The 24208-nt window shown below is 45.6% G+C and overlaps 1 protein-coding gene across 6 annotated transcripts; it reads right to left on the bottom strand.

Moving 5' to 3' along the window:
* Nucleotides 1–719: 719 nt before the first annotated feature.
* SLC45A1 (solute carrier family 45 member 1) lies at nucleotides 720–16625 on the bottom strand. 6 transcript variants are annotated; one of them, XM_072917266.1, is made up of 11 exons: nucleotides 16396–16625; nucleotides 14801–14876; nucleotides 12590–13002; nucleotides 11511–11603; nucleotides 10862–11086; nucleotides 9114–9853; nucleotides 7801–7954; nucleotides 6584–6760; nucleotides 5710–5915; nucleotides 2211–2276; nucleotides 720–1410 (listed from the first exon to the last, which is right to left on the bottom strand). In XM_072917266.1, the coding sequence occupies exons 3-10, from the start codon at nucleotides 12990–12992 to the stop codon at nucleotides 2211–2213; spliced, it is 2064 nt and encodes a 687-aa protein (XP_072773367.1). In that variant the 5' UTR covers nucleotides 12993–13002; nucleotides 14801–14876; nucleotides 16396–16625; the 3' UTR covers nucleotides 720–1410. The 6 variants fall into 6 exon arrangements, with proteins under 6 accessions (XP_072773367.1, XP_072773365.1, XP_072773364.1 ...); XM_072917264.1 differs by lacking the exons at nucleotides 720–1410; nucleotides 2211–2276 and adding exons at nucleotides 2404–5641; nucleotides 13722–13899; XM_072917263.1 differs by lacking the exons at nucleotides 720–1410; nucleotides 2211–2276 and adding exons at nucleotides 2404–5641; nucleotides 13722–13827.
* Between the last annotated feature and the right edge of the window lie 7583 nt (nucleotides 16626–24208).

Below are 24208 nucleotides of genomic sequence, written 5' to 3'. Positions count from 1 at the left end.
CATAATCCAAATGTACCACACAGCTTTTCCTCTCTATAGCTTTCCCCTTTGAACACAAGGTCTGCCTGTAATGCTTTTAAGACAGTTCTATGGAGCCCTGCCTTTTGGCCCAATTTTAAAAAATGCAAACAAACAAAACCAAAACAAAGCCCACATAACACCTCAAGCTTTCCTTGTTATTAAATAAAGCATCCCACAGCATCCACAAGGCAGTAAAAGAGTTGTTTCCATGCCCTTTCCCATACTGAGAGCTCTGGGGCTGCTCTGCAGGGCAGGAGGGTGAGGGACCATTGGCATCACACACTAATCTTGCATGGCTCAGTGCAAACAGGAGGTAAATGAAGGAAGTTCAAAGGGGAGAGTCTGGCAGTGCCTCACCTAACTCCCTCTTCATTGTCCATGAAGTACTGGGTCTGTCTCTCCTATGGACCAAATTAATGACTATTTCCAGATGTATGAACTGTTCCATGTGCTCGGAAGAACAGAGTGTGCTGCAGAGCACAGCCTCTGGGCCTCTGTAGAGGCAGCCTGCTGGGGAAGCTGTGGGCACAGTGCTGGGTACCAGGACAGGACATCTCAAGCTCTAAAAAAGAGAAAAATCAGCATGTTTGGCATATAAAGCATAATTCTCAGCTGCTGTGATGCTGGCAGCAGATGAGGGCTGAGAACAAATTACAGTAAACATTTCTAGTACTGTGCAAATGGTGAGAGGTGCAGGGCTGGGAAAAGGGTGTGTTTGAGGCTTCTGGAATTTGGTAGAGAAAACCAGTAGCAGGTAGTTGTGAGCACTGAATGCCATTTACACTTTGGACTGAACCTGTCTTTCAAAAGATTATTTGATACTTTTCTCTGGAGCCATGAATAGCCCCTCTTGCTTAAGGGGGCTGTAGATAATAATGGAGTGCTTAGGGATGTAGGTTCAAGGGTGTGTTGCTGTAAACACTTCACTAAATACTTCACAGCAAGAGCTTGGGCAAAAGGAGCAAACATTTTCCTTTCTTGGTAGGAAGAAGCATTTTTCTGACAGAATTGTATTCAATCCCTTCTTCCCCAAAGAGTTGTGTGGGCAAAAAAAAAAAAAAAATGCAGCAAATCAAAAATAACTGAAAGGAATAGGCATAAAGCAGAAGTAGAGTAGGGTTTTATCAGGCTGGCACACAGCAAAAGCCAGGCTTGAAGAAAGCTGTGGGTGAAGCTCAAACCTCCAGCACAGTAATTCTTCACAGCACTGACAGTAATTCTGTACATTCCTCATGTTTAAGTAGCTCTTGTAAGCTTAGTTAGTATTATACTCACACAACCCAAAATCTTCATTTCTGCTCTAATGCTGTGATTTCCTCTGCTGACTGTTCCATTGGCTATTGCAACAAGATTTGTTATCCTTTTTTGAGAGAAAGCTGTCCCTGGATCCTAGAAAAAGCAAGAACAAAACAAACAAACACATACAGCTTACATCCATGGCTGATAATGCATCTCCCCCAGTGCAGACTCTCCCCAGCCTGCAGACTGCTACTCTGGGCATATCTTGCATTTGAGTTCATCTCATTAATGCTCCTCATTGCCTACTTTCTCCCTGCTCCCTGGACTTCCATATTCCACACAGGATGAAGCAAACTCCCCTTTGTTTACTGTTAACCCTCTTTGGGCCTTGGACTCTGCTGTTGCCTTACAGATGTAAAGAGAACCTGGCCACCACTGTGGCTGGGGGCATGAGGCAGCAAGCTGCAATCACCCCAAATTCTCATTATTCCATGCATTTACCATTTCTGCATGGCATATATGAGACAGAGTGTTGACAAGGCTCTCAACATTAGAAACTTCTTTAGTAGAACACTGCCCAGAACCTTCAAACACAGCAAGCACTGCAATACCACTTAAGGGTTCTAATGAAACACCTCCAGGCTGCCCCAGTGCTGCTGCCCTGCAGCTTTTGCTGCTGTCTTTTGTGCTGCAGCCTAAATTTGACAACTGACCCTGCTGCAGAAGCAGCAGCCTGGGGCACAGGAACAGCAATGGAAAGTTGCTGCAGCCATTTTCCCAGTGAACATCCACACAAACCTCCCCTGCAGAGAAGCTGGGCTAAACGAATAATTAGGAAATAACAACATAGGTTTGGAAAATGTCTGTTTAGATAAACAGATGCTGGAGATCTGCCTTGGCATTTCAGCCCCCGGTACTCAAAGAATTCTCAAGATGTGTATTGGACTTACTCAATCCATTGGGGTGTTGTTACTGGCAAATAAAAGTTTCCTCTCTTCCTGAGGCTGTCTTCCAGTCTGTGGGAAGGAGAACACACATTAAGAAAGCTGCATTTCATACAAATTCTTTTTTTAATAAAGTGTATATCCTATAGAGTGTAAGATGCTTAATTACTCATTTGTAGAAAGTAAGACTAGAGAACTATTTTAAATACTTCCCAATATAGTTTATATATACTTAGATACATATTATATTTACAGATATAAATTTTATTCTGTTTGATTCTTGAAAAGATTTATTTTTCCAACCAAAGAACAGCAGAAGTTCTGAAATCATGAGGTCTTTTTGAGTGACACAGCAAAGGATCAGTGAGCTGCAGACATGCTGAAATGGTTACAGGTAGCTTAATTACAAACAGTGAAAACCAGTTACGTCTTTTCTCCATCCTTCTCCCCATTTCCCTGCTTCTGTACATGTGTAATATACATTTGCAAACATCCACAAATAATTGCTGGGAAGCAACCTTTAATGATATGGACGAAATCAAAATTAACCTTTAGGAATCACTGAAAAACAGCACAGCGTAAAATCATTTTCCTGCCTAAACTCATGCATTTTTTTTAAATCAATAACTTGCAAATTTAAACAGAATATCTGAAGTCTTTGGATTCCAGAAGGGAAACATCACGTTCCAGCTCACAGTTCACCAGTGACCATATACAATAATTTCTGTAAAATACAAAATATCTGACAAAGGAAGAGAATCAGCAAGTAAGCAATGCCTCTTTTTAAAGTTATTTCTAAGGATTTGGTGCAACTTTTAACTCTGCATGATGGTGACAGGCTCTGGTTTTTTTTCCAGACACCACTAGTATTTCTCAAAGCCCCAAATTAACACACACCGATGTTGACTTAAAATACTATGTATGTACCACTGCATAAATACATATGCAAAATAAAGTCCAGATCCCATAAAATAGAAAAATGTAATACAGAGTCTATTGGTCAAGGCATACAGGCATAGCAATAGTTTTATAACTACATAAACATAGTTGATATTATTTACAGAGGGAAATGGAGACAAATATTCTAATCAAATACATTGATTTATGAATTTTATGAAGATCTTCACTTAAAACAAAATGATCTGCAACTCCAGCTACCTGGAAAAGTAAAGTGCTCACAATCCATTTAGTGCAATAACGCTGGCTACAAAACTTAAGAGGAGCAAAAAATTTGAAGAAAAAATACCACATTAGCTAGTGGGACCAAACAAAAAATAAAGTAATTTTTGAGTTTAAAAGTTTGAGAAGGAAGATAAATTAATATTACAAATCAGACTAACAAGAAAAGAATAATTCACCAAAGTCAAGTCTTTAGATTGTCAGAAGTGTCAAATGCTATTGTTTCTCATGCTATTTTGTCCCAGCTTTGTCCTGAACCTTCTTGGAGACAGCTGTCCCATAATCAAGGAAATGGCACAGATATTCCTGCAGATGTGACACCATGTAAGCCCAAAGAAAGAAATGAGAGATGAATGTACTCATCAGTCTGACAGCTAACAGTGTTTTATCTCTGAGTGTTTGACTTCATAATTTCAGCAGTATTCCTCTGTTTAAGTCAATACTGAGTAATATGAAACTTGTTTCTAAAATATCATAATTGAGAGCAGATGATAAAAATGAGGGGTTCTTACAAATTATGCATTATGCTTTCAGCACTGGATTACAGTAAGCCACAACAACTAAAGATTACACGTATTATTTCACCTTGGCATCATAGATCAGAATCAACTTAGGTAAATGGTGAAGTACAACCCATTTAAAAGGAGAGACTCTCCAGAGAAAACCCTTCTTCTGGATCTAGGGACCAAATATAATCTCTACAGGGATGCCATGCACAGCACATGTGAACACCAAAATGCCCACCAGCCTTGGCAGAACTTGGCTGCCTACTCAATTACAGAGGCAGACTGACAGGGGCTTTAGAAATAGTTTTATTAATGACTTAACTCCTGGCCTTAACTAGAACTTGTAAAAATTGTCACACACCACCTCCTAAAATCAAAATAATTAAGAAATCTCTCAGGTAATGAAACCCAAAGCCCTTTTACTGGTTTCACTGAGATGTGGAAGATGCAGCCGTAATTGACAAGTATTTAGTCACTGATCCCCAGACTTCAGAATGTCCCAAGGTAAAATTGTATAAACAAGAATGATGTGAGGCAGGCTTCCATACAAATGATTTTTCTTATGAGTAAAATTCTTGAGAGTAACCTTCTGCCCAAGGGAGGTTGATGGGAAAAGACCTTTTTCCCCAAAACGGGGTTATGGACAACTGCTAAATTGGATTATGGACAAATCATCCTGCTAAGTCATCACAAACTCCTGCAGTCTTAATTAAACTCTAATGAGGAGGAAAATATGCACGTATTGGCAAACATCACCAAGGACCACAGTCAGGACCTCCAGAGTGGGGTGTGGGAGCCAGGCTGCAGTGCTGTCAGCCCACAGAGGTGTCTTGTAGCAGTTCTGCTGGTGGGAGCTCTGTGCACCCAGAAGCCCGTGGCACCTGACAGAGGACTTGCATCACCCAAGCAAGGCCAGCTGCTCTCAGCCTTCCCAAAGTTTTGAAAAGCACCCTCCAGAGCCAGGCCTGCAGGTTGGACCTGCAGCTCCCAAAGGCCTCACAGGAGCCACCACCGCCCTTGGCGACCAGGGCTGCTCTGCCTGGCCAGGAGGTGGCACCTTCTGCCCCCAGACTGGCACATCACCATTCCTGCGGTGGCAGTCCCTGCAGCAGCGAGAGAGGGAGGTTGTCCTGCCCAGGCACCAGACTTGCAGGTTCCTGCCTCGTGCTGGACCATGGCAGTCGCCCCCGGGCTAACAGCACCACGAGGCAGCCGGAGGGCACGGCCCCTCCGCTTCCTGCTGCTGCGGGCCCAGGAGCACAGGCAGGGAAGGACGGGCGGTGCCAGGCACCGCTGACTCACCCCGCACCTTCCCACAGCCAGGGGAAAGCTCAGCAAAGCCAGCGCAGACCTTTCTTTCCATGTGCCAAGCCCACTGCTGCCATCCCAGGGGGGATAGCCCGTCCTGTCGCGACAGGGAGGCCAAGGGTGAGGCAAAGAGGCAGCAGAGGCTGTGGCAGCTTCTCCCGTTTATTCGTTCCGCGCACGGGGCAGGAGCGGACGCTGCTCCTCGACGGGTGGCAGCTCCTCGGCGGGCAGCAGCTCGTAGGTGACGCAGAGGGAGGAGAAGAGGCAGCCCAGGAAGGACACCAGGCTGGAGAAGTACATGGCACTGCTGGCGCTGCCCACGGCCGCCGTCAGCGGCCCCATGGCCAGGGCCACCAGGATCTGCGCCAGGAAGTACTGGCAGCTCAGCAAGGAGATGTCAACGCCCATCCCACGCCGCGTGCCCTCCGCCTGCGAGCCTACGAACTGCGGGGACACAGCCAGAGTGAGGGGGTGTCCCGGGGCTTCTGGGCCCTCCCCAGCCCGGGGCTCACCTCTTGGCTCTGGTAGTAGTCGCAGAGCAGGGAGTAGGGCAGCGTGCAGAGCGTGGCGAACAGAATGCCGTAGGTAGCGCACAGGGACAGCAGCACGTAGACGTTCCTGGAGAGCGTGGCCAGGCCTGTGCCCAGCCCAAAGGCCAAATATGCCACAAAGTACAGGGTCCGTGTGCTGAACCGCTCCTCCAGCTTCTCCAGCACGGCTGCAAGGAAATGGTACAGCTTTGGGGTGAACTGGCAGCCCCACTGCCACCCCTCAGTGGGGTGAGGGGTCCGCCCTTGGTTAGGCAGCCACTACACCTCGGAGGAATTGGTGGCTGGCACATGAGTGCCAAGGACCCTTCCAAATCTGGCTTCCATGATGCAGCACTGCTGCCCTGTCTGCAGAGAGGCCATGGCAGAGCTGAGGCCTGGCAGTGCCCCTGTCCCAGAGGGGTAAATGGGAACTGCTGGCAGGCAGAGCATGACACATTCTTGTAAGAACCCCTCATGACAAAGTGCTGGGGTGGCACATGACACCTGAGTGCTCTGCCTGCACACGCAGGCACTGACTGAGTGGTGCTGCAGCAGAATTGTGCCTATGGTGACTGTATGTTTCTCTGCATTCCGTGTACTTCGAAAATGTCACTTGTGAAAGGAACCACATCCTAAGAGAGATGTGTCCTCACTGGATTGCTGACCTCACCTGCTGTCAGTGCAGGCCAAGCTAAGCAGCAGAGGTAATAGGGTGAAAAAGAACACTCTGCTTCAGCATTTGTGCCATGTAGAAGGCTGTGTGCAACAGAAACACTGGCCTACTTGTTGCAGAATCAACACTTTTAAGAAATGTATCTTTTCCTAAAGCAGTAGTTAAGACAGCTGTACCAAGTACCTGAATAGAAAGCAGCACTGAATGCATAGATGCACATTCCCCAGCAGCCCATGGTGACCCCAGTGTTGTACTTCTGATACTCATCTGAGTTGTGAGGTGCTTTTGGGTTCCCTTGGAACACTACTTCTCCCATGAAGTCAGTATAAAAGAGTAACATCCCCTCAAATGAAAGCCACCCTGAAAGACAAGAGAAATAACCTATTAGGATTTCAGAATATCTGTTTCCCCTTGCAAGCTTACATGGATGTTATCAGCTATATTACAAATCAGACCCTAGGACAGGTTGTGCAGCCTGTTACATAATATCCAGCCACATTTATCTGAGACCGCTGCACCCTGTGCATAATGCTGCAATGTTTGTTAAAGACATTCAGGCTTTTAAAGACCAAGATTTACCATTTGAATTCCTAAGTGGAAACCTCAGGGCTGACTAAAGGCCACAAAATACTGGTTTAGCAAGACAGAAAAATAGATGACTGCAGTCTGAGCTGTCTTCAGGTTCTGACAGGACACAGCACTCAGTTTAACAGAGTGGCTCATCCCATAGTAATTTCAGGTTGCTGTTATCCTCCCACGAAGGACTAGAAGGAGTGCTTCTTATGTCATGGTTGTAGCCTACAGAGTACCTCTGACACAGTTAAAAACTCTTCCTACAAATTGGCACCAAGGCCATTGATGTAGACAATCCCCTAATTATTTTCACAGCCAATGAGTATTAATTACCTGGTCCCTTCTGTCCAATTTTGTGTCAAGTGGAATGACTGCAAGCCCTTCCTAAACACCAGTCACACATTGGTTAAGAGTGAAGGTAATCCTACACTGGTTACAGGCACTCCTGAAATGCCATGTTCCACACCTCCTCTCAGCCTGTCCTGGGACCCCTGTACAGGAGCAGTCAAAGGGAGGAAAGTAAATGCCAGTCTCAGGGTGAGCATGGAAATACAACTAATCTCTCTGCTTGGTGTGAACATTTCCCTCAAGATGTGTTGACTTAGGCTGTTGTTCCCTTTCTAGGAACACAGGCTTTACTGTTTTGCTGGGATGTTTTGGGGTTTTTTCCTTTCTAATTGCTCTAAGAAGGTATCTCATTAGTATCTATAAGGAAGAAATCAAGTTGTCTCTATTAGCAGCCATTGCAGCAATAGATAAAATACTGAAAAAGGCTCCCCCGAGGTAGAGCCCTCCCTGGTGAAGGCAAGAGGGTGCTTTGGGAGTACCTAGGAAGTGGTTGATGCAGAGGTTACGGAGGGCCTTGGGCATGTGGCAGATGGTTGAGCAAAGCAGCTTCACAGACAGGGGCTGCTCCGAGGTGTCGCCCGATTCGTTCAGCTCGCTCTCGTACTTCACCCCGTTCAGCAGGATATTAGCAACCTGCACCATAAGAACTGCCAGGTCAACAAGCACAGTAAGGGAAGCACAAACGTCCTTTAAGTAGATGTATGCAATATTGCACACCTATCTGATCACCTGAAAGTTAAACTCTGCTGCTGGAGTATGTTGACTTGGAGATTAAGAAGTGTATTAGACTGGAACAAGGGACAAATGGCAGCACTGCACTGTAGCTTTCAGTATGCTTGAACCAGTTCTCTTCCCTTCACCAGGGGACTTGGTAACCACATTCAGATGCACAGGCACAGCAGGAATGCATCAATTCCACTACATTTATAGGAGCTGTACCCACTTTCAGGTGAATGTGGATCCTGAACTTTAGAGACACTGAGGAAGAAGAGGATGAGTTTAGTTGAAACACATTATCATTGCTTGCTAACCTCAATGCTCAACCTCAGTGTGCCCAGTATGTAAAATCCTGGCCCTAACAAAGTCTGCTCTCACAAGCTGGGTCAAAGTACAGCAACAACAAACAAAACAAACAAAAAACCACCACCCCCAAAAATTAAAATAAAATAATCCCCAAACCAAACAAACAAACAAACAAAAAAAAAAAAAAAAAGGACTGTTTACCTCATCCCAGATCATAAAAAAATGGGCCAGCATGCAGAGGTCTCAGACATTCCAAGTTATCACCAACAGTGGGAGGTAAGGTCAGAGTCTTATCCCTCAGTAAGGGAAAGCTCACCTCCCTGATGGAGCCAGATGTAATGACTGCCATAAGGAGAAGCTCATGGGAGAATCCTATCCCTGGCCCTATTTTGCAGGTCTTTCTGTGGAAAGGGAAGATACAGGCTCAATAAAAATGCGACCTTTTCTACATTCATGTGGTAGCTCCCTTGGTAGTGAAGCAGGACTAAAAATACTGACCTAACTCTCACAACTGGCCCAGTTAAGAGTGGGACATTCCCATTTCTGCCATCTTCACAAAGGCAGCTGACAGGCTGTCAGCCATAATTCACACTCTACCCACTACTTTACTGATAGAGTCATAGCAGGTGTGCTGTTCCCATAATAACTTTTATGAGGAAGCTGTCACAAGAGTATTTAATGAATAATTTGTGCACCACATATTTAAAATTATATGAAGAGATTAATAACTCATGTTTACATGGTCGTATCATTGATTTTCTGCTCTTACCTGTTGGCTGAAGGTTACATTTCTTCTTCTGTTATTCTCTGGACAGTGTCCTGTTACAGCATCTGGAATGGCCAAGGTCTGAGGTCTTTTCAAGATCCCTGATGACCGTGGCTTTATTGCATCCAGTGAGCCCACTCTCAGCACATCACTATCAGACCCTGATGTTAAGCTGCTTTCCCCTTGCTCCAGAATTCCATTTGCTCCATGGTAACAGCCATCAGGCACCCGAGGAAAGCTGACACTGACAGGCTGCCTGGACAAACTAGCTGGAAGTGTCATGTAACTATTATGCCCGCCTGTAAAACAGTCTATAAGCACACTGTCAATATTTGAAGTCCCAAAGGATGATGCAAACTCATTAAGTCCCGTCAAAGAATTGTCTCTGCTGATAAAACTCCCGTATTTTGGCGTGAGTGGGCTCATGGGGGAAACAGGACTCGTAAAACTTGCATGTAAGTGAGCTGAGTTATGAGAAGCAGAATTTTCATTTACACTGTCCTCAAAGAAGAAAGGTGGAGAAGGAGGGAGAGGAAGACTTGGACTTTTCATCACCTTTTTCTTCCTGTTAGAGGACTTTAACGGTCTCTCTGGAATGCTAACTAGAGTCAGCACTGTAGCAATAGTCAGTACAACTGAGGTGAAGACATAGATGACACGAAGTTGCCCTCCTACAGCTTTTCCAAAACTGGTTTTATCCCAGTGTATTCCTCCAACAACATAACCAAAGCCACCTCCAAGACCTGGTGGAAAAACAGAGCTAAGATTATCATCCCTATCCAGTCCCACAAGTCAGTAGCAGCACAGCATCACTTGTATAATGAATCATGAGTAGAATCTGACATTTCTGTTTTACCATTTGACCCCTTTTCACTTCAAATGCACTAATAAACACAGCTGTGCCACAAGGACAGTCTGGATGTACCAACACGGTACAGAAAGAGGGAGAAAGTGCTGTGAAAGTGATGATACAAATAATTAAAAATTATAATTTTTCTTTGCCAAGAACAAAACACCTTACCTTTAGCTATTTCAGTCCGTAAACAGAAGTGTCCACCAGCCTTGTGACAAGGCTCTGCAATCATTCAGCTAAGACTGTTTTCCTGAAAGTGAAAATCCATTTTCCTCATATGAGGAATGCAGATCTAACTAAGACAGATCCAATCACTTCAGAAGTGTAGCAAGCTCATTACTCAGCACTGTGTTGACAGTGCACAAAACTGCCACTGTGTTACTACCGACGAACAGGGAAGTTTTGAGAGCACCTCTGTCTCCATTCACATGGTGAAAGTCTTACAACACTCTCCTTTCTTACTCATAAACACATTCAAGGGTGTGGAATAGTCTCCTAGAACAGGGCAGCACAGCAACTGAAGATGACAGCAGTGAGGGATCAACAGCACCCAGTATGCACTTTCGCCTCCAACAGAGCAACTACAAGACATAGTCCACCATCTTCAGAAAGCCAAACCTCCTCCCTCAATGGATAATTTAGTTTCTATAGGTCTTACAAAATATGTGAGGGACCTTCAGATGAACAGCCCAGGACTGTATCTTGTTTGAGTTGAGGTAGTTACAAAAGCCTTTTGCAGTAAGTAGATTTTTTTTTTTTTACAGGTAATTAGTGATACCTCTCAGTATTTGGTCATTATGCTTATTCAGGAAAAGACCAGTGTTTGCACCCTGCTTTCTCACAGCAGGGCTTGTTTACTCAGGGTTCACATCTCCCAGGAAGCACCAAGAAGACATACCTGCTAACAAAGCGTGGATGTTCAGGCCCCTGTCTTGATCCACTGGGCTGCACACATCCATCATGTAGGCATGACTGGGATTGTCTGCTGAATCTGCACTGAAGTCCATAAGGACAACACCACAGACCGTAAGGATGATCCCCCATTTGTGGTTGTTCTCAGTGTCAGACAAGGCACTCCCTATATCTTTGCCATTCAGCATAAGTGAGAGCCCAAGCAATGCTCCTGGGAACAAAACCAAAACAAAACCAGTCACTATTTGTAAGCAAGCCTGCAGAGCTCCACACTCCAAAAGCATTATTCTACCTGCACAGCCTTGCAGCAAGCACTATTGCTATGTTCATATCAATGCAGCCTGGGAAATTAGTGTGGCTTATAAGATACACATAATCCTTTTCCACTATTTGAGCTTAACAAAGAGTTTACTTTGGCCAAAAACATCCACATTCTTGACCCTAAAAACATCCTTTCAGACTTGAGAAGCTTTTATGGGTAGATCTCCATCTGCCAAAGCATCAGCTGTGTCACTCACCATCTTCTTCAGACCCACAAGACCTCAGGAGCATTTTGTTAGTGCCACAAGGGAAGTCACAGAAGAGAGATGCACAACTTTTTTAAGTGTTATGCCCATTATTTCTAAAAGACACACCTACTGCTAAAACCAGAATGAAAGGTCTTCTCCTCCCAAATCTTGATGTGCATCTATCACTCCAGGCTCCCAGCAAAGGCTGTAGCAAAAACCCTAGAAAAAAGGAATCACCAGTGAACAGGATTCTTCTAAAAGCCTGTTTCACACAGGAGTTAAAACGGGCTTGCCTTAAAAGGAAGTTAAGGCAGGACACCACAGTGCAGTGACACTGACAGTCACCCAGAGGCACACACAGCACACTGCCTGGCATTGCCCAGGACAGGACTGAGTAACAGAATGTGCTGTTGCTCACTGTAGGGCACTTCACTCTGCATCAGTAACACAGAGTTTGACACCAGGTGAAGAATCAGAGTACAAATTACACATTCTTAAGCGCTCTGTTCCTTACAAGCTATCTCATTTATCCCATATTAGATGTGAGATCCCCTGCAGGATTAGCTTGGAAAACAGCAGTAAGCAAATATGCAAGTAGGAAAGATGCTTGTATTAATCTGTGCCAGCCTGTTAGGAGGAGCCTATCTCTTCTTCTGAAGCATATGCTGTGAGTACAAGAACAGGCAGAACAAAATTTTCCAAGAGGTATCCATAGCAATGGATACACTCCCAACCCTGCCTCTGTGCTAAAGCAAGTAATTCAATGCCTGTATCACCAGAGGTCGATGGTCTTTCATCACTGGAACACCTTATTTGTTTCAGAAAGTTAAACAGGAGAACACAATCCCACTCTGCTTTTTTTCACACACCATTGAAAACTGTCTCTGTATGCTTTTTTTCATGGGGACATAAATGGATGCAATGGTCTTCTTATGCTTCTTAAGTACAGGAACAGAGCAATCAAAGGTTACCCTCACACAAGTTTTAAGAGGTTGAAAAGCTATTAAAAGAACAGATATTTTGAGCATATTTGTCTTATTTGAGGCAGGGCACAGCAAGAATTGTCCTCCTATTTGTTTGTCTAAAATTATTGTTCGTACTACTTAACCTCAAGAGAACATACTGCTGAGGTACTGCAAACAAAAAATTTTAAAAAACCCATAGTGGAAAAAATAAGAGGGAGAAATAGGACCACGAAAAGTTACCTAATATAGGGCTGATGAACCACACCATTCCATACAGCTGGTCTGGAAGCCCCATCTGGAGCAGCACAGGGGTAACATAGGCTGTTTCCATGGCATAGCTGAATTCAAGCCCAAAGAGAATGCACCCATTGAAAACGAGTTCCAAGAAAGACCTCTGAGGCTGGAGATCCCCAAAGTCAACCAGATCAATGGGACATGGAGTATTTGGCGGTGGCGGCGGCGAGGGCCGGATGTGTTTTCTCCTTTTCGGGTGTCTCTTGAAGTTGTTGGCCCGGTGGCTTATGTGCCGTGTGGGCAGCCCAGGATAGGCTGGAACTGATGGCCTCCAGACTTCCTGAGAAGCCACACCTGACAAGAGTGCAGCATCGCTGACAGGGCTCGGTGCAGATGGTGGAATCATCATGGGCAGGGGTCTGGAAGACAAATAGCTCAGAAGCAAATGGTTGAGGTAAGAAAAACTTTGCCTAAATTTTTAACTGAAGTTCAAGACATTTGTCAACATTTCACATATGAAGTGTGGCCTTTGTGTTAGTTACAACCTCTTCTTTCCATCTCTTGATGGAAGGCATTTGTGTTTTATGGGCACATCTCCTGCCATGTATGTAATGTGCCAGACAAAGAAGCAGAAAACATGAGATTTAGGGGAATGCTGTAGTAGAGCTGGGAGTTTTGCACAAATGAGACACCAGAGATACTGTCTAGGTTACCTAAGTATTTGCCTACCACAGGGGATTATTTCCCCTACCACAGGGGATTAAGATTGAAATATTTAAAGTCAGTCACACTTCCCAGAAGTTCCCAATGGGTCAGCAAAGGGTCTACATTTATGTAGAATTCACTTGAGTTAAACTCACTCAAGCTAAAAAAATCATAATCTCAGTCTATGTTTACAATAATGCAAAGCTGTGGTCTGGCAGCAGATTCCATACCCCTGCTGCAACAAGAAATCACTTTAGCAAGAAATCCTTTTGCTACTGATCCTAGCACTCCTGCTGCCTGTGCTCAGGCCAAAGCTTAATGCAACAAAGTTTGGTTTTATTCCTATTTCTATTCCTGAATTCAGCAGAGATATCTCCACTGCAAGGAGAGGGTCTGATCTGTAGGAACTGAACCATGAGAAGAAGATACATACCCAACAAACCACCTTCAAAACTGCTACTCCCCTTTCAGTGCTGAATGGTTCCCAAGTGCTGAATAGGCTCCTTGGATTTCATCAGAATCACTCCTGTAGCCAAAGCCTGCACAGTGTGGTGGGTAAAACAGCCAAATGGTTTCCAAAATAGCGCATCAGATAGATGCCAACAGATCTGCTGCATAAACGAACCACATGTGATTTCTTGATTCTTTTTGCCAGAAATGGAAACAGCTCATGAGTGAAGTCTGACCTTTTCTTTAGGCCTCCTTGCCCATAGACCAAAGCTGCTGCTGCACAAGAACAGCTCCACATCACCCCACCTCTCTTCACAAAACCCTCGCAACTGCACACTAGTGAGAAAAACAAACCTCTTACTTTTTTGACTTCCCTGGAGCAAATACTCCCAGCTCTTCTACTCTTTGGCTGTACAGCACTCCCCTAAATCTCATGTTTTCTGCTTCTTCGTGTGGCACATTTCATACACTGCTCTTCCTTCCTGTAGCCCTTAGTCTACACAAGGCCACAATTCATTGTAGATCCCCAAACTATTACCAACAGCAGGACCCCACAAGCCCAGGTTTACCATCACGCTAACCCAAGCATTGTTAAGCATGACCAATCCTCAGCTCCATGCAGGGATCCAGGGACACTGCACAATACAAAACCAACTGCTAAGCACCTCACAGAAGATTGCAGTTGGAGTGACTTGAGTGCATTTGCGGGCCAAGGGGGATAAGGAAGGATGACAGTGGGAAGACATCTATTGAAATATTTCTAGCATTGTATCAAGGGTTTGCTTGAGACTGCTTCTTCTCAGAAGAAGTTTATATCATGCAAGAGGGAAGAACGGGCAATTCATAAATCCCAGCTGCACATCTTGACAACCTCACACAGCACCAACAGTAAGCTGCGTCTTGCTGGGAAAGCTCATTAGCCACAATGTCCCATACAAGGACCAGCAGAAAAAGAAGTGTACAGAGACTTTGTGAAGGCATCTGCACCAGTGTTCCCCTTGACACTGTTCCTCCAAATTACCAAAAACTTCTTATGACGCATGTCTCTCACAGAGTACTTACTTTGCAGAGTACTTATCAGCCTCCAGGAAAAAGTGATTTCCTCACAATAAGAATTTTTTTTTTAATGAAGAAATACCTGAAAGAAGACATAATGAAAACCCAATCAGATTCATGACAGTTATTCTAACAAACCCTTTCTTTCACAGAGCCATGACAAAGAAGGTGAGCTAGCAGCCCCCTTCACTGCTATTATACTTTGCCATTGGCAAAGGTTATTTTCATCTATTAGTTTCATTTCATACTAGATGCTCCTTTATCTTCCTATCTTCCTGCTCTTTACTGTGTATTCAAAGCGATTGCATTCCAAGTCATACATGAGTGGCAATGTTTTAGTGATATAAGAACCCCCCCCAATGCATGGCTCAAAAATACACGTGGTGACCTGCAATTACTTGAAAGGCTATTATTGACAGCATGTCCACTGATCCAGCAGAAAATCAGTGTAAAATTATGAACTGAGCCTATATCCTCAATCCCCCATTTTCTTCTTCAACTTACTGGTTATTCACAGCAATGCACCTCAAACCTGCCCTCGGGTAAATCTACATGGTGAACACAACAGCGGCAAGGCAGGAAACCTCTCCCTCAGTGGCTGCTAACCCTCAGTGTCAATAGTTATTTGGGATTTTTCGCACCCCACGTCTGTTACACCGGCATCTGCACATCACAGTCTGGAAGGCGATGCTGGCTCGGCCGCGTGTGCTCGGCCAATGTGCTCGGCAGGCAGGCTCGTCCGCCCTCACCGCTCCTCCCGGCACCGCTACGCCCAAAACAAGCCTACTTAACCGGCAGAATCTGCTCCAAATTTTTCTGCGTCGGGTACCGAGTGCTGCCAAAACCCCACAGTCATCGGCCCCGCCGGGGAAGGCCGGCCCTGACCCTGGTGCTGACCCGGCCGCCGCCTGCCCATCCTTTGTGGCGGCCGGGCGGGAGCCGCGCCGGCAGCGCCGCGGGCGGGCCAGCCCCTCACGGCCCCACACGGCTCCTCACGGCCCCTCACGGCTCCGCTCGGCTCCTCACAGCCCCTCACGGCCCCGCGCGGCCCCTCACGGCTCCTCACGGTTCCTCACGGCCCCGCACGGCCCCTCACGGCTCCGCTCGGCCCCGCACGGCTCCGCTCGGCCCCTCACGGCTCCGCACGGCTCCGCTCGGCCCCTCACGGCCCTTCATGGCTCCTCACAGCCCCTCACGGCTCCTCACAGCCCCTCACGGCTCCTCACAGCCCCTCACGGCCCCGCTCGGCCCCGCACAGCTCCGCTCGGCTCCGCACGGCCCCTCCCGGCCCCGCACGGCTCCGCACAGCTCCGCTCGGCCCCTCACGTCCCCGCACAGCTCCGCTCGGCCCCTCCCGGCCCCGCTCGGCCCCTCACGGCTCCTCACAGCCCCGCATGGCCCCTCACGGCTCCTCACGGCGTCTCACGGCCCCTCACGGCCCCGCACGGCCCCTCACGGCCCCGCACGGCTCCGCTCGGCCCCGCACGGCCCCTCAAGACCCCTCATGGCCCCGCACGGCCCCTTACGGCCCCTCAAGACCCCTCATGGCCCCTCACGGCCCCGCGCCCGCCCCGGCCGCCGCGCCCGGCCCGCCGCCTCACCTGCCCGCCCGGCCCGCACTGCGCCGCGCCGTGACGCCACCGGCCCCGCCCCGCCGCCGGTACCGACAGCGGCGGCACCGGCAGCGGCCGCCCCCGCACCGGCACCGCACCGGCACCGCTCCGCGGAGAGCGCCGGGGCAGCGGGAGCCGTGCGGGAGGATCGCCCCCGCCGCCGCCGCACGGCCTCGGTGCGGCAGCGCTCACCGCAGCCGCCCCCGCCCCGGGCAGATGCGGCCGCCGGGCGCGCGTTCCCAAATTGGCGCTGGTGAGGCGGATGGTGGTTGTAAGATTTTTTAGGTTTATCTTACAGAGATATTTTTTGATAGGCCTGTAGAGGAGATGCGGTACGTGATGCACTTCTCTGTTTAGCAGTTCCCCTTCCTAGGCTAAAGGAATCGGGCAATTTTATTTCATGGTGCCATATTTTGGGCTTGTGTTTCAAATTTCCTCGTGTTTTGCAAACAAAGATGTACTTATATTGCAGTCTGCTCTACTTTTAAAATAAAATTCAGAGCCTGAATCATTAAGCATTCTTAATTTTATCTTCACAGATTACCATAACACTGCAAGAATCCCTAGTATATATTAGTACTTAGGTCTTGTAGAATTTACTGTAGCAGGAAGATGGCACATAAATCAGTAGTCATAGTAGGAATAAAAGGCATTTGTCTGTAGAAAACCAGCTCTAATTCACGCGATAGAGGGTGCAATCACATTTGGAAAAGATGCCAAAGAGCACTGTCTGAGGCAAATAGGGTTCAGCTAGGGGACAAGCTCATTTAATGCCTGACAAGAAATTGTGAGAAATTGGGATAATCTTGCAGCACACAAGAACAGACAGAAGAGATCACTGCACATTCTTATTCCACGAATTTCCTGCCACCTGATCTGTGGTGTTCAACTTTTTTTACATCAGTTTGGCCATGATATTGTTCAAGTATTCTTCATCAGAGTTTATGTAATTAAACAGCAGTGTAAAGGACCTGTGTACAACAGTTAGGGCTATTGACTCACAGCATGATATTCACAGGGCAGAAAGGGGTTTGTACTTAATGAAAAGTGGGTTCCTCACCTATCCTCAAATGTTCTTACTCAAAACCCACAACCCACACAGCATGTCTGCAGTCCCAGTAAAACTCTTCCCTTCATTGCTTTCTAACACAGGGCTCTCTGTAAGCATCTTGTTCCTAAACTGACCCTAAGGTATGTGCCTGATTTGCCAGATTAGGTGAAATTGAGCAAGAAACTTGTCATGCACTGGCATTGTTGCACTGTTGTTGTCAGTAATTTGATACAGTTCACCTTTTCATGTCCTTCTCCCCTGTCAAAATGCTCATGCAAAATAAACTAAACAGAGATGAGAGTCAATCTAGTGTCATAGATGTCATATTTGAGTAATGGAATAATCTCAAAAATACACTTATTTGTCCCAAACAACATGTGTTCCTTGCCAGACACCATTGCAGGCTTCTACTGAGGATGCTGCAGGTTCCCCATTTTGACATACGCTCTATCCCCAGTCCTCCTGGCAGATTTGAAGCTATTTTGGTACTGGGATGTCCCTCACCTGTCTGTGCTCATCTTTTTCTTTTGCCTCGCCAGATAAGAAGTTTCTGGGTCTCCACCAACCCAGCCTTGCCACTTCTCAGTGCTGATCCACATGGCTGTGGCCACAACAGGATGCTGTATCTGCACCCAGGTCTCATCCACAATATCCACAATATTCAGTACTCCACTTGCTGCCTATTGAGAGAACAAATTGGTTTTTGAAGCCACATTCATAACGAACCGATTAAAATCATCGCAGTTGCTCTGGGAGAAAACAATCACATTCTCATTCAAAACCACAGGTTGACAGCATCCCTTTTATTTACCTTTATTTACCTGCCTCCTGTGGTGTCATAGCCACTGGAAAGATCCTTAATGCTCTGAGCAGAAAAGGCAAAAAACAAAGAGATAAAAAAAAAAAAAAAAGGAATATGAAGAAGATTTTAAACCCTAAGGATGATGGCCAGGAACAGAAGTAGGTCTAGCCAGGTGGCACAGCTGGTAAGAGAACACGAGCAGGCAGGTCTGCTCCAGAAGGATCAGACAGGTGGGGCAAGAGACAGCAGTGCTGGGAGAAGCCATTACCATCAGGAGCAGTTGTAGGAGCACCAGCTACATCTCACCCAGCTTCTGGTGCTCAGGGACAGCTGCCTGGGCTGGGATGTGACTGTCACACCCCCACAGCTGCTAACTGCCTGCTTTGGGAAAGACCCAGGCTGAGCCACCCCTGCAGTGACCACAACTGAGAATACAGCACAACAGCCCCTGCTCCCACCAGCCTCAGTCCAACCACCACCCATGTGCTAGAGCTCTGCAAACACTGGGAAGATTAAAATAGTATTTAAGAGTCTCATTCCTTGTCATGAGGATGGCTTTTTGTTCCACCTGGCCATGGAGAGTGGGTTATATCATTAATGCTGGTAGGCAGTCATGACCATTTTATACAATGATTTTTCCTCTTAAATGTATTTGAGACATTAAACTCATGCTTATTCCATGGTCAATTAAATAAAATTGTCTGCTCAAAACTTACACAGATTAACTCTTACACCATTTAGCACAGCGTGTCCACTTGGGGACAGTGGGACAAATAACTCTAGTCCTTCCCAGGGTAAGAACAAAGGAGAGAACAAAAGCAATTCCTGCTGTGCATTCATTTGTTAGCATCCTTTAGGCTTTAGACAAAACAGAAACCACAAATCTCCTCTCCTCTGTGAGTTTGCACATAAATTGCTGTTGAAATGTAAAGTTACTCATTTACTTTGTACTAGTTTAACCCATCAGCGTTTAAAAGAGCAGGTTTTGGTGGTGAATACCTACTGCTATGAATCTGCACTGTTCCCTCCTAACTTCTCTGGGTGCAAGATGGTTTTCATTCACTAAACACTTTTGTAAAGTCCTTCCACAAAGCAGCTTCTAACAGCATATTCATCTCTGCTCATTTACAGCTTGATGTTAGGCTCCCTGTTTCACTTGCCAGCAGGCCTCATTATTTGCTTTGCTCAGATCAGACCATTCCTCTGTTTCTTAGAAACCTCTCTTACTGTCCCCATAATCCTTTCCTCTGAAGCAGACATTAGCTCCAGTTGAGTGAAATTCTGTGCAAGACACCAACAGAGAGCATGTTGTTCTCCCTGTTGAAGAGCAGGGTTTTGGTTCTGTGGTGTTGGGTGTTTCTTTTTCTCCTTTTGTCTTAAAATTAACTTAAAACATCTTTCAATTCAGGTCAATGGATCCACGATGTCATTCTGTCATCCATTTGGAACTAGCAGCTTCTTTTCCAAATATGACTTGATGTTTTGAAGGGGAGAAATACAAAGTCTGTAGCAAACAGACACGACATGGAAGTTGTTTGGTGCTTGGGGGCTGCTGCTTTAGAACACCCAAAGGCCACATGAATGCTGGAGCAAAAATTAATCTATTCTCAATGACTCAAGGAAGAAGAGACCTGATGAGTTACCAAGTTTTTGTTTCTGCAGAGGGACCTGTGCATACACTTGTCGTGGTTTGGTACTGGCCAAACACCAGGCGTCCATGAAAGTCATTCACTCACTCTCTTCTCTAGTTGGGCAGAGGAAAGGGAAAAAAATAAAGAAGGGCTTATGAGTTAAGAACTGAGAGAAAAATACTCTAAGGGCAAAACGATTGAAATTTAAAGATATAAGGTAAATTTATTATTAACAGAGTCAGAGGAAGATAATGAGAAGTAAAAGAAGCCTTTAAAACACCTTTTCCCCTCCCCAGCCCTTCCCTCTTTCCCACCAACAGTACAGGGAGACAGGGCATGGGGGTTTGGGTCAGTTTGTCACTCGAGGTCTTGGTCTGTTTGCTCAGGAGAGGAATCTCCTCTGAATCTCCGTGGGTTCCCTCCCACAGGCAACAGTCATCCCAAAACTGTTGTGGTGTGGGTCACTCGTCCACAGGTGCAGTCCTTGAAGGTTTGGATGCTAGTCACCATATTTTAGCAAAAGCACACTTGGAATAAGCTACAGTCGGGAACTCTTACAGTAGAGATCCAAAAATCTCAGCCCATGTCTAGAGAACAAGGTGCCAGCAGCTGCATTTTCTCCTCTTTTTCACAGACATGGCTCCAGCTATCCATACACACAAAACCAGCCCACTGATTTTTCACTGTATTTTGGCAAGGGGAGAGGGAAGGTCAGCCCTGAAGTGGTCAGGCCATTGAACTAGATGATCGTTGGAGAGCCCTTCAAATTGAACAATTCTATTTTGTTCCCTAAGACTTTTTTCTTGAGAACTAGGCAGCAGCATGATTACTTAAGAAGCTAGGAGTAAAGCCCTGTACATTTGCTACCGAGCATCAGGCCTGCCTCTTTTAAATAGTCTTACAAAAAGCCACATTATTGATCAACTTCCTTGGTGCTATTGTTCTTTTGCACTATAATAATTTAAAACAGATCAACCCTAGACCACCTGTAAGTTTGCAAATCAGGGACCAAGACATTTCGTCAATGCCAAGTTTATGATGGTCTTATACGTATTTAAAATTAGTTCAGCTAATAACAAAAATTGCTAGAGTTAGAATCGTGAATATCTCAAGCTGGAACTGACCCATAATGATGATCAAGTCCAGCTTCCTGCTCATCACAGGTCCACCTAAAACTACACCCTATAAAAAGACATTCTTTGAGCTCTGACAGACTTGGTGCCATGATTAGAGCTTTTGTTAAATCCAAATAAAACTCTGTTTTCCACAACATTTATGCTACCAGTTGAAGAACAAAATTTATATTTCTGCAAATGCCCTGTCATGCCACTAAGGTCTATGGCCTGCAGTATTGAACACAGTGCAAATACTGAGTAGGACAGAAAAAAACAAGCAAGTTCAAACAAGGTGAGGTGCATCTCAATTATATGTTCTTAATGCTTATATGGTAAGATGAGCTTACCACGTAAATTACACCGCCCCAGCATCCCTTACCTGCCAACTGAGTAGGAGTAAAGAAGTTGGTGGGCAGCTAATACAATGTAAGAACATAAAGAAACCTTGTATGTGCCAGTCTGCACACCACCTCCATATCTGGCCCTCAGCACATTGTCATATGACTTTAATAGCCCAGATAAATCAGTTCCTGAACTGAACTCCTACACTGCCTGTATTAATGGATGCAGTTAAGCATTTAAAAAGACACTTGAACTTTTACTTTGAAAAAGGAAAAACACAACCAAAAACTCATACCTAAAGCACCAAGAGAAATAAGCACCAGTATATTTTTGCAGAATGAAAAGCAATGCTAACAGCACTGAGCTGTTGAGATGTCAATTCATTGAGAAAATAAATTAAACATAGTAAATTACTGTAGGGTATATAAAGACCAGTATTTAATATTCAGGAAAATTTCATTAATGCCACACTTCACCTAAACCATTCAAGTGTTGTGCAGTGTCAGCTGAACAGTTTTTCTTCTAGTGCTTTGTACTTGATTTGATTCATGTTTCAGCTCAGACATTTCCACAACAGCAGCATATACATTCACTCCTTTGCTGCCCGGAGCTTTCTGCAGGCTGCTCAACAAACACTTTTATTTACTTCTGCAGAACAGACTAGTGCTGCCCTCAGAAGAATATGAGGACATTTATCCAGCTCCTGCCCTCATCAGCCACCCCTTCAGTGGCTGGCCTCTCACCGACAATGAAAACCCAACACCGTTCAGGGAATTAGTCACTAGAGGGCACTTAGAGAACCCAGAAAACTGAGAATGTGCTTGGGATCAGAAGGCCACGACAGTTTAGAGATTTCAAATTATGAGATTTGCATTTACTTCCTAAGCAAACTCATGCCGCCAATATTTTAAGATACAAAATCAGGAAAATAATTATATTTCAGATCATGACCTTTATCACATTTTGTCTTTCCATCAACTGAATTAAAGAAGGCTGGGAAAAAACTCTCCTCTGAGGCAATACACAGTCTAGGTTACATTGGCCATGCACTTCTAGACAAATGTTGAACAAAAGTGTTAATTGCTGGCATGTAAGATACAAATCATGTGAGGTAATGGCTGTTGCTGTTGAGTGCAGCTTCAGGGAAAGAGGTGCAGGAACACACAAACCAGTGTGGCAAACTCACTGAAATGCAGCGTTTCATTTCACTGCAGTGCCTCCAATTGACTATGCATTTCACAAGAGACAAGGATGTGATTATGCCCCAGAGGCCCTGCACATTTTACTCTGTATGTGACAAACCACTGAAAGGTGACAAGTGCTATGTCAGGAAAGCAGGAGCAAGAATCCCGGATGGTGGAACTTGCAGTCACCCAGAGCAAGCAGTCTGTATATATTTGAGCTCTAACTTAATTCTCATTTAAAGATAGAGTATAAATAAAGACTACTCTCATTCCTGCTGTGTTACCTGAACAGCTCAATTCTCTGCCTCTTCTATTAATTGTAAGCAGTAGCTTTCAGCCCAGTATGCCCTGTCTTTAGTAAGATTAAAATTCTCTTGGCTACCAAGGGTCTTTTTTCTATATGCTTCTGATCTGCTGGAGAAAAAAAGAGCAGAATTTCTAATCAGTGAGTTCTGCAAAACCTCAGATCATTGCTTTTGTGAAGGCCAAGTGCAGGGCAGCAGAGGGAATGGCTGGGCTGCTGCTGTGCAGGAAGAAGTGGTGAGGTGAGCACAGGTCACAGCACCTGGCCATGGGCAAGGGTGGTAAACAGTGACCCTGACAGGTCTGTCACACTCTGCCAAAGATTGCTGCACTGGGCTGTGCTCTCCAGCAAGGGCTGGGGCTGGCTCAGTGCCCAGGGGGACAAGGGGCACTCAGGACTCACAGAAAAAAGCAGAATGGCACTGAGTGGTACTTGGTGGACAGGAAGGCGAAGGTGTGCCTGCCTCTTGCTAAGTGTTCATTAAACTCTGATTTATAAATTGTACCTTGTCTAAATTGACTTTGGAAGCCTATGGGAAATACTGCCCCACTTCCCTTGTTTGTTTGCCACAGGGGAAATGAGAAACCACTGGGTCCCTGGGGCTAATTACTTTCTTCAAAACCCAGCATTGCTCTGTTTCTGACTCAGCGCAGCGTTCAATTTTCTGCTGAGATTGTATCTGTATCGCATTACAGGGTGAGTTGCAATAGCACCTGATGTTAATTGCACTGCACAGGCTGCTCCCTTCTCTCCTTTACACCAGTTATCAAGAAAAACCAGAAAGTCCACTTCTGCTGGTTTTAATTTAGCCTCTTCCACCCATACAGAGTGCCTGCCAGACAGGAGAGGCAGGGGCTGTCATCCTCTTTCTGCCTGAAAATATCTAACAACAAGGTAGAGCCTAGCTGGATGTCTGCATGTAGATGTCTACATTCCATCCCAAATAATCAGATACTTTATGGAGACAGAGATGCTGGGATGCATGACAGCCACTCGGTGTAAACAGACACAGACAGGTACCATAATATTTTCTGGACTGTCCCAAAGGCAGGCAGCCTTCCTTGCCTCTTGCATCCACTGAAAGCAGAGAAAAAGAGAGAAATGAAGTAAAAAAGGACATCCCTAGGCTGCTCTCAAAGCTTTTCAGTCTCTTTCAGGGCCTATGCCTGCCTAAAACACCAAAGCAACCCTTAAACACACCAGAATCCAAACCACAGAAACAAGCAGGGGCAATCTGACTGGACAAGAGTATATGGCTCAGCAAATTGTCCTGTGGGAACTAAATCTGAGACCATTGGTTGGGTCATGAGTGAAATGTACCTTTTCCTGGAGCACAGTGAAAGAGATGAGGGGGTTTAACATCATTATTATG

This window comes from Taeniopygia guttata, chromosome 21 (genome assembly GCF_048771995.1).
Source record: "Taeniopygia guttata chromosome 21, bTaeGut7.mat, whole genome shotgun sequence".
In the NCBI taxonomy this organism is placed as follows: domain Eukaryota; kingdom Metazoa; phylum Chordata; class Aves; order Passeriformes; family Estrildidae; genus Taeniopygia; species Taeniopygia guttata.
This window is presented reverse-complemented; position numbering and strand designations above follow the sequence as displayed.

Bases quoted from the DNA above. Each gene is read 5' to 3' on its own strand.
- SLC45A1 (XM_072917264.1), bottom strand. From the start codon at position 12,992: ATGATGATTCCACCATCTGCACCGAGCCCTGTCAGCGATGCTGCACTC. The intron at 9,854-10,861 runs GTATGTCTTCTT...TTTTTCCACCAG, and splicing joins CATCCACGCTTTGTTAGCAG to GTCTTGGAGGTGGCTTTGGT. The intron at 7,955-9,113 runs GTAAGAGCAGAA...CTTATGGTGCAG, and splicing joins ATGTAACCTTCAGCCAACAG to GTTGCTAATATCCTGCTGAA.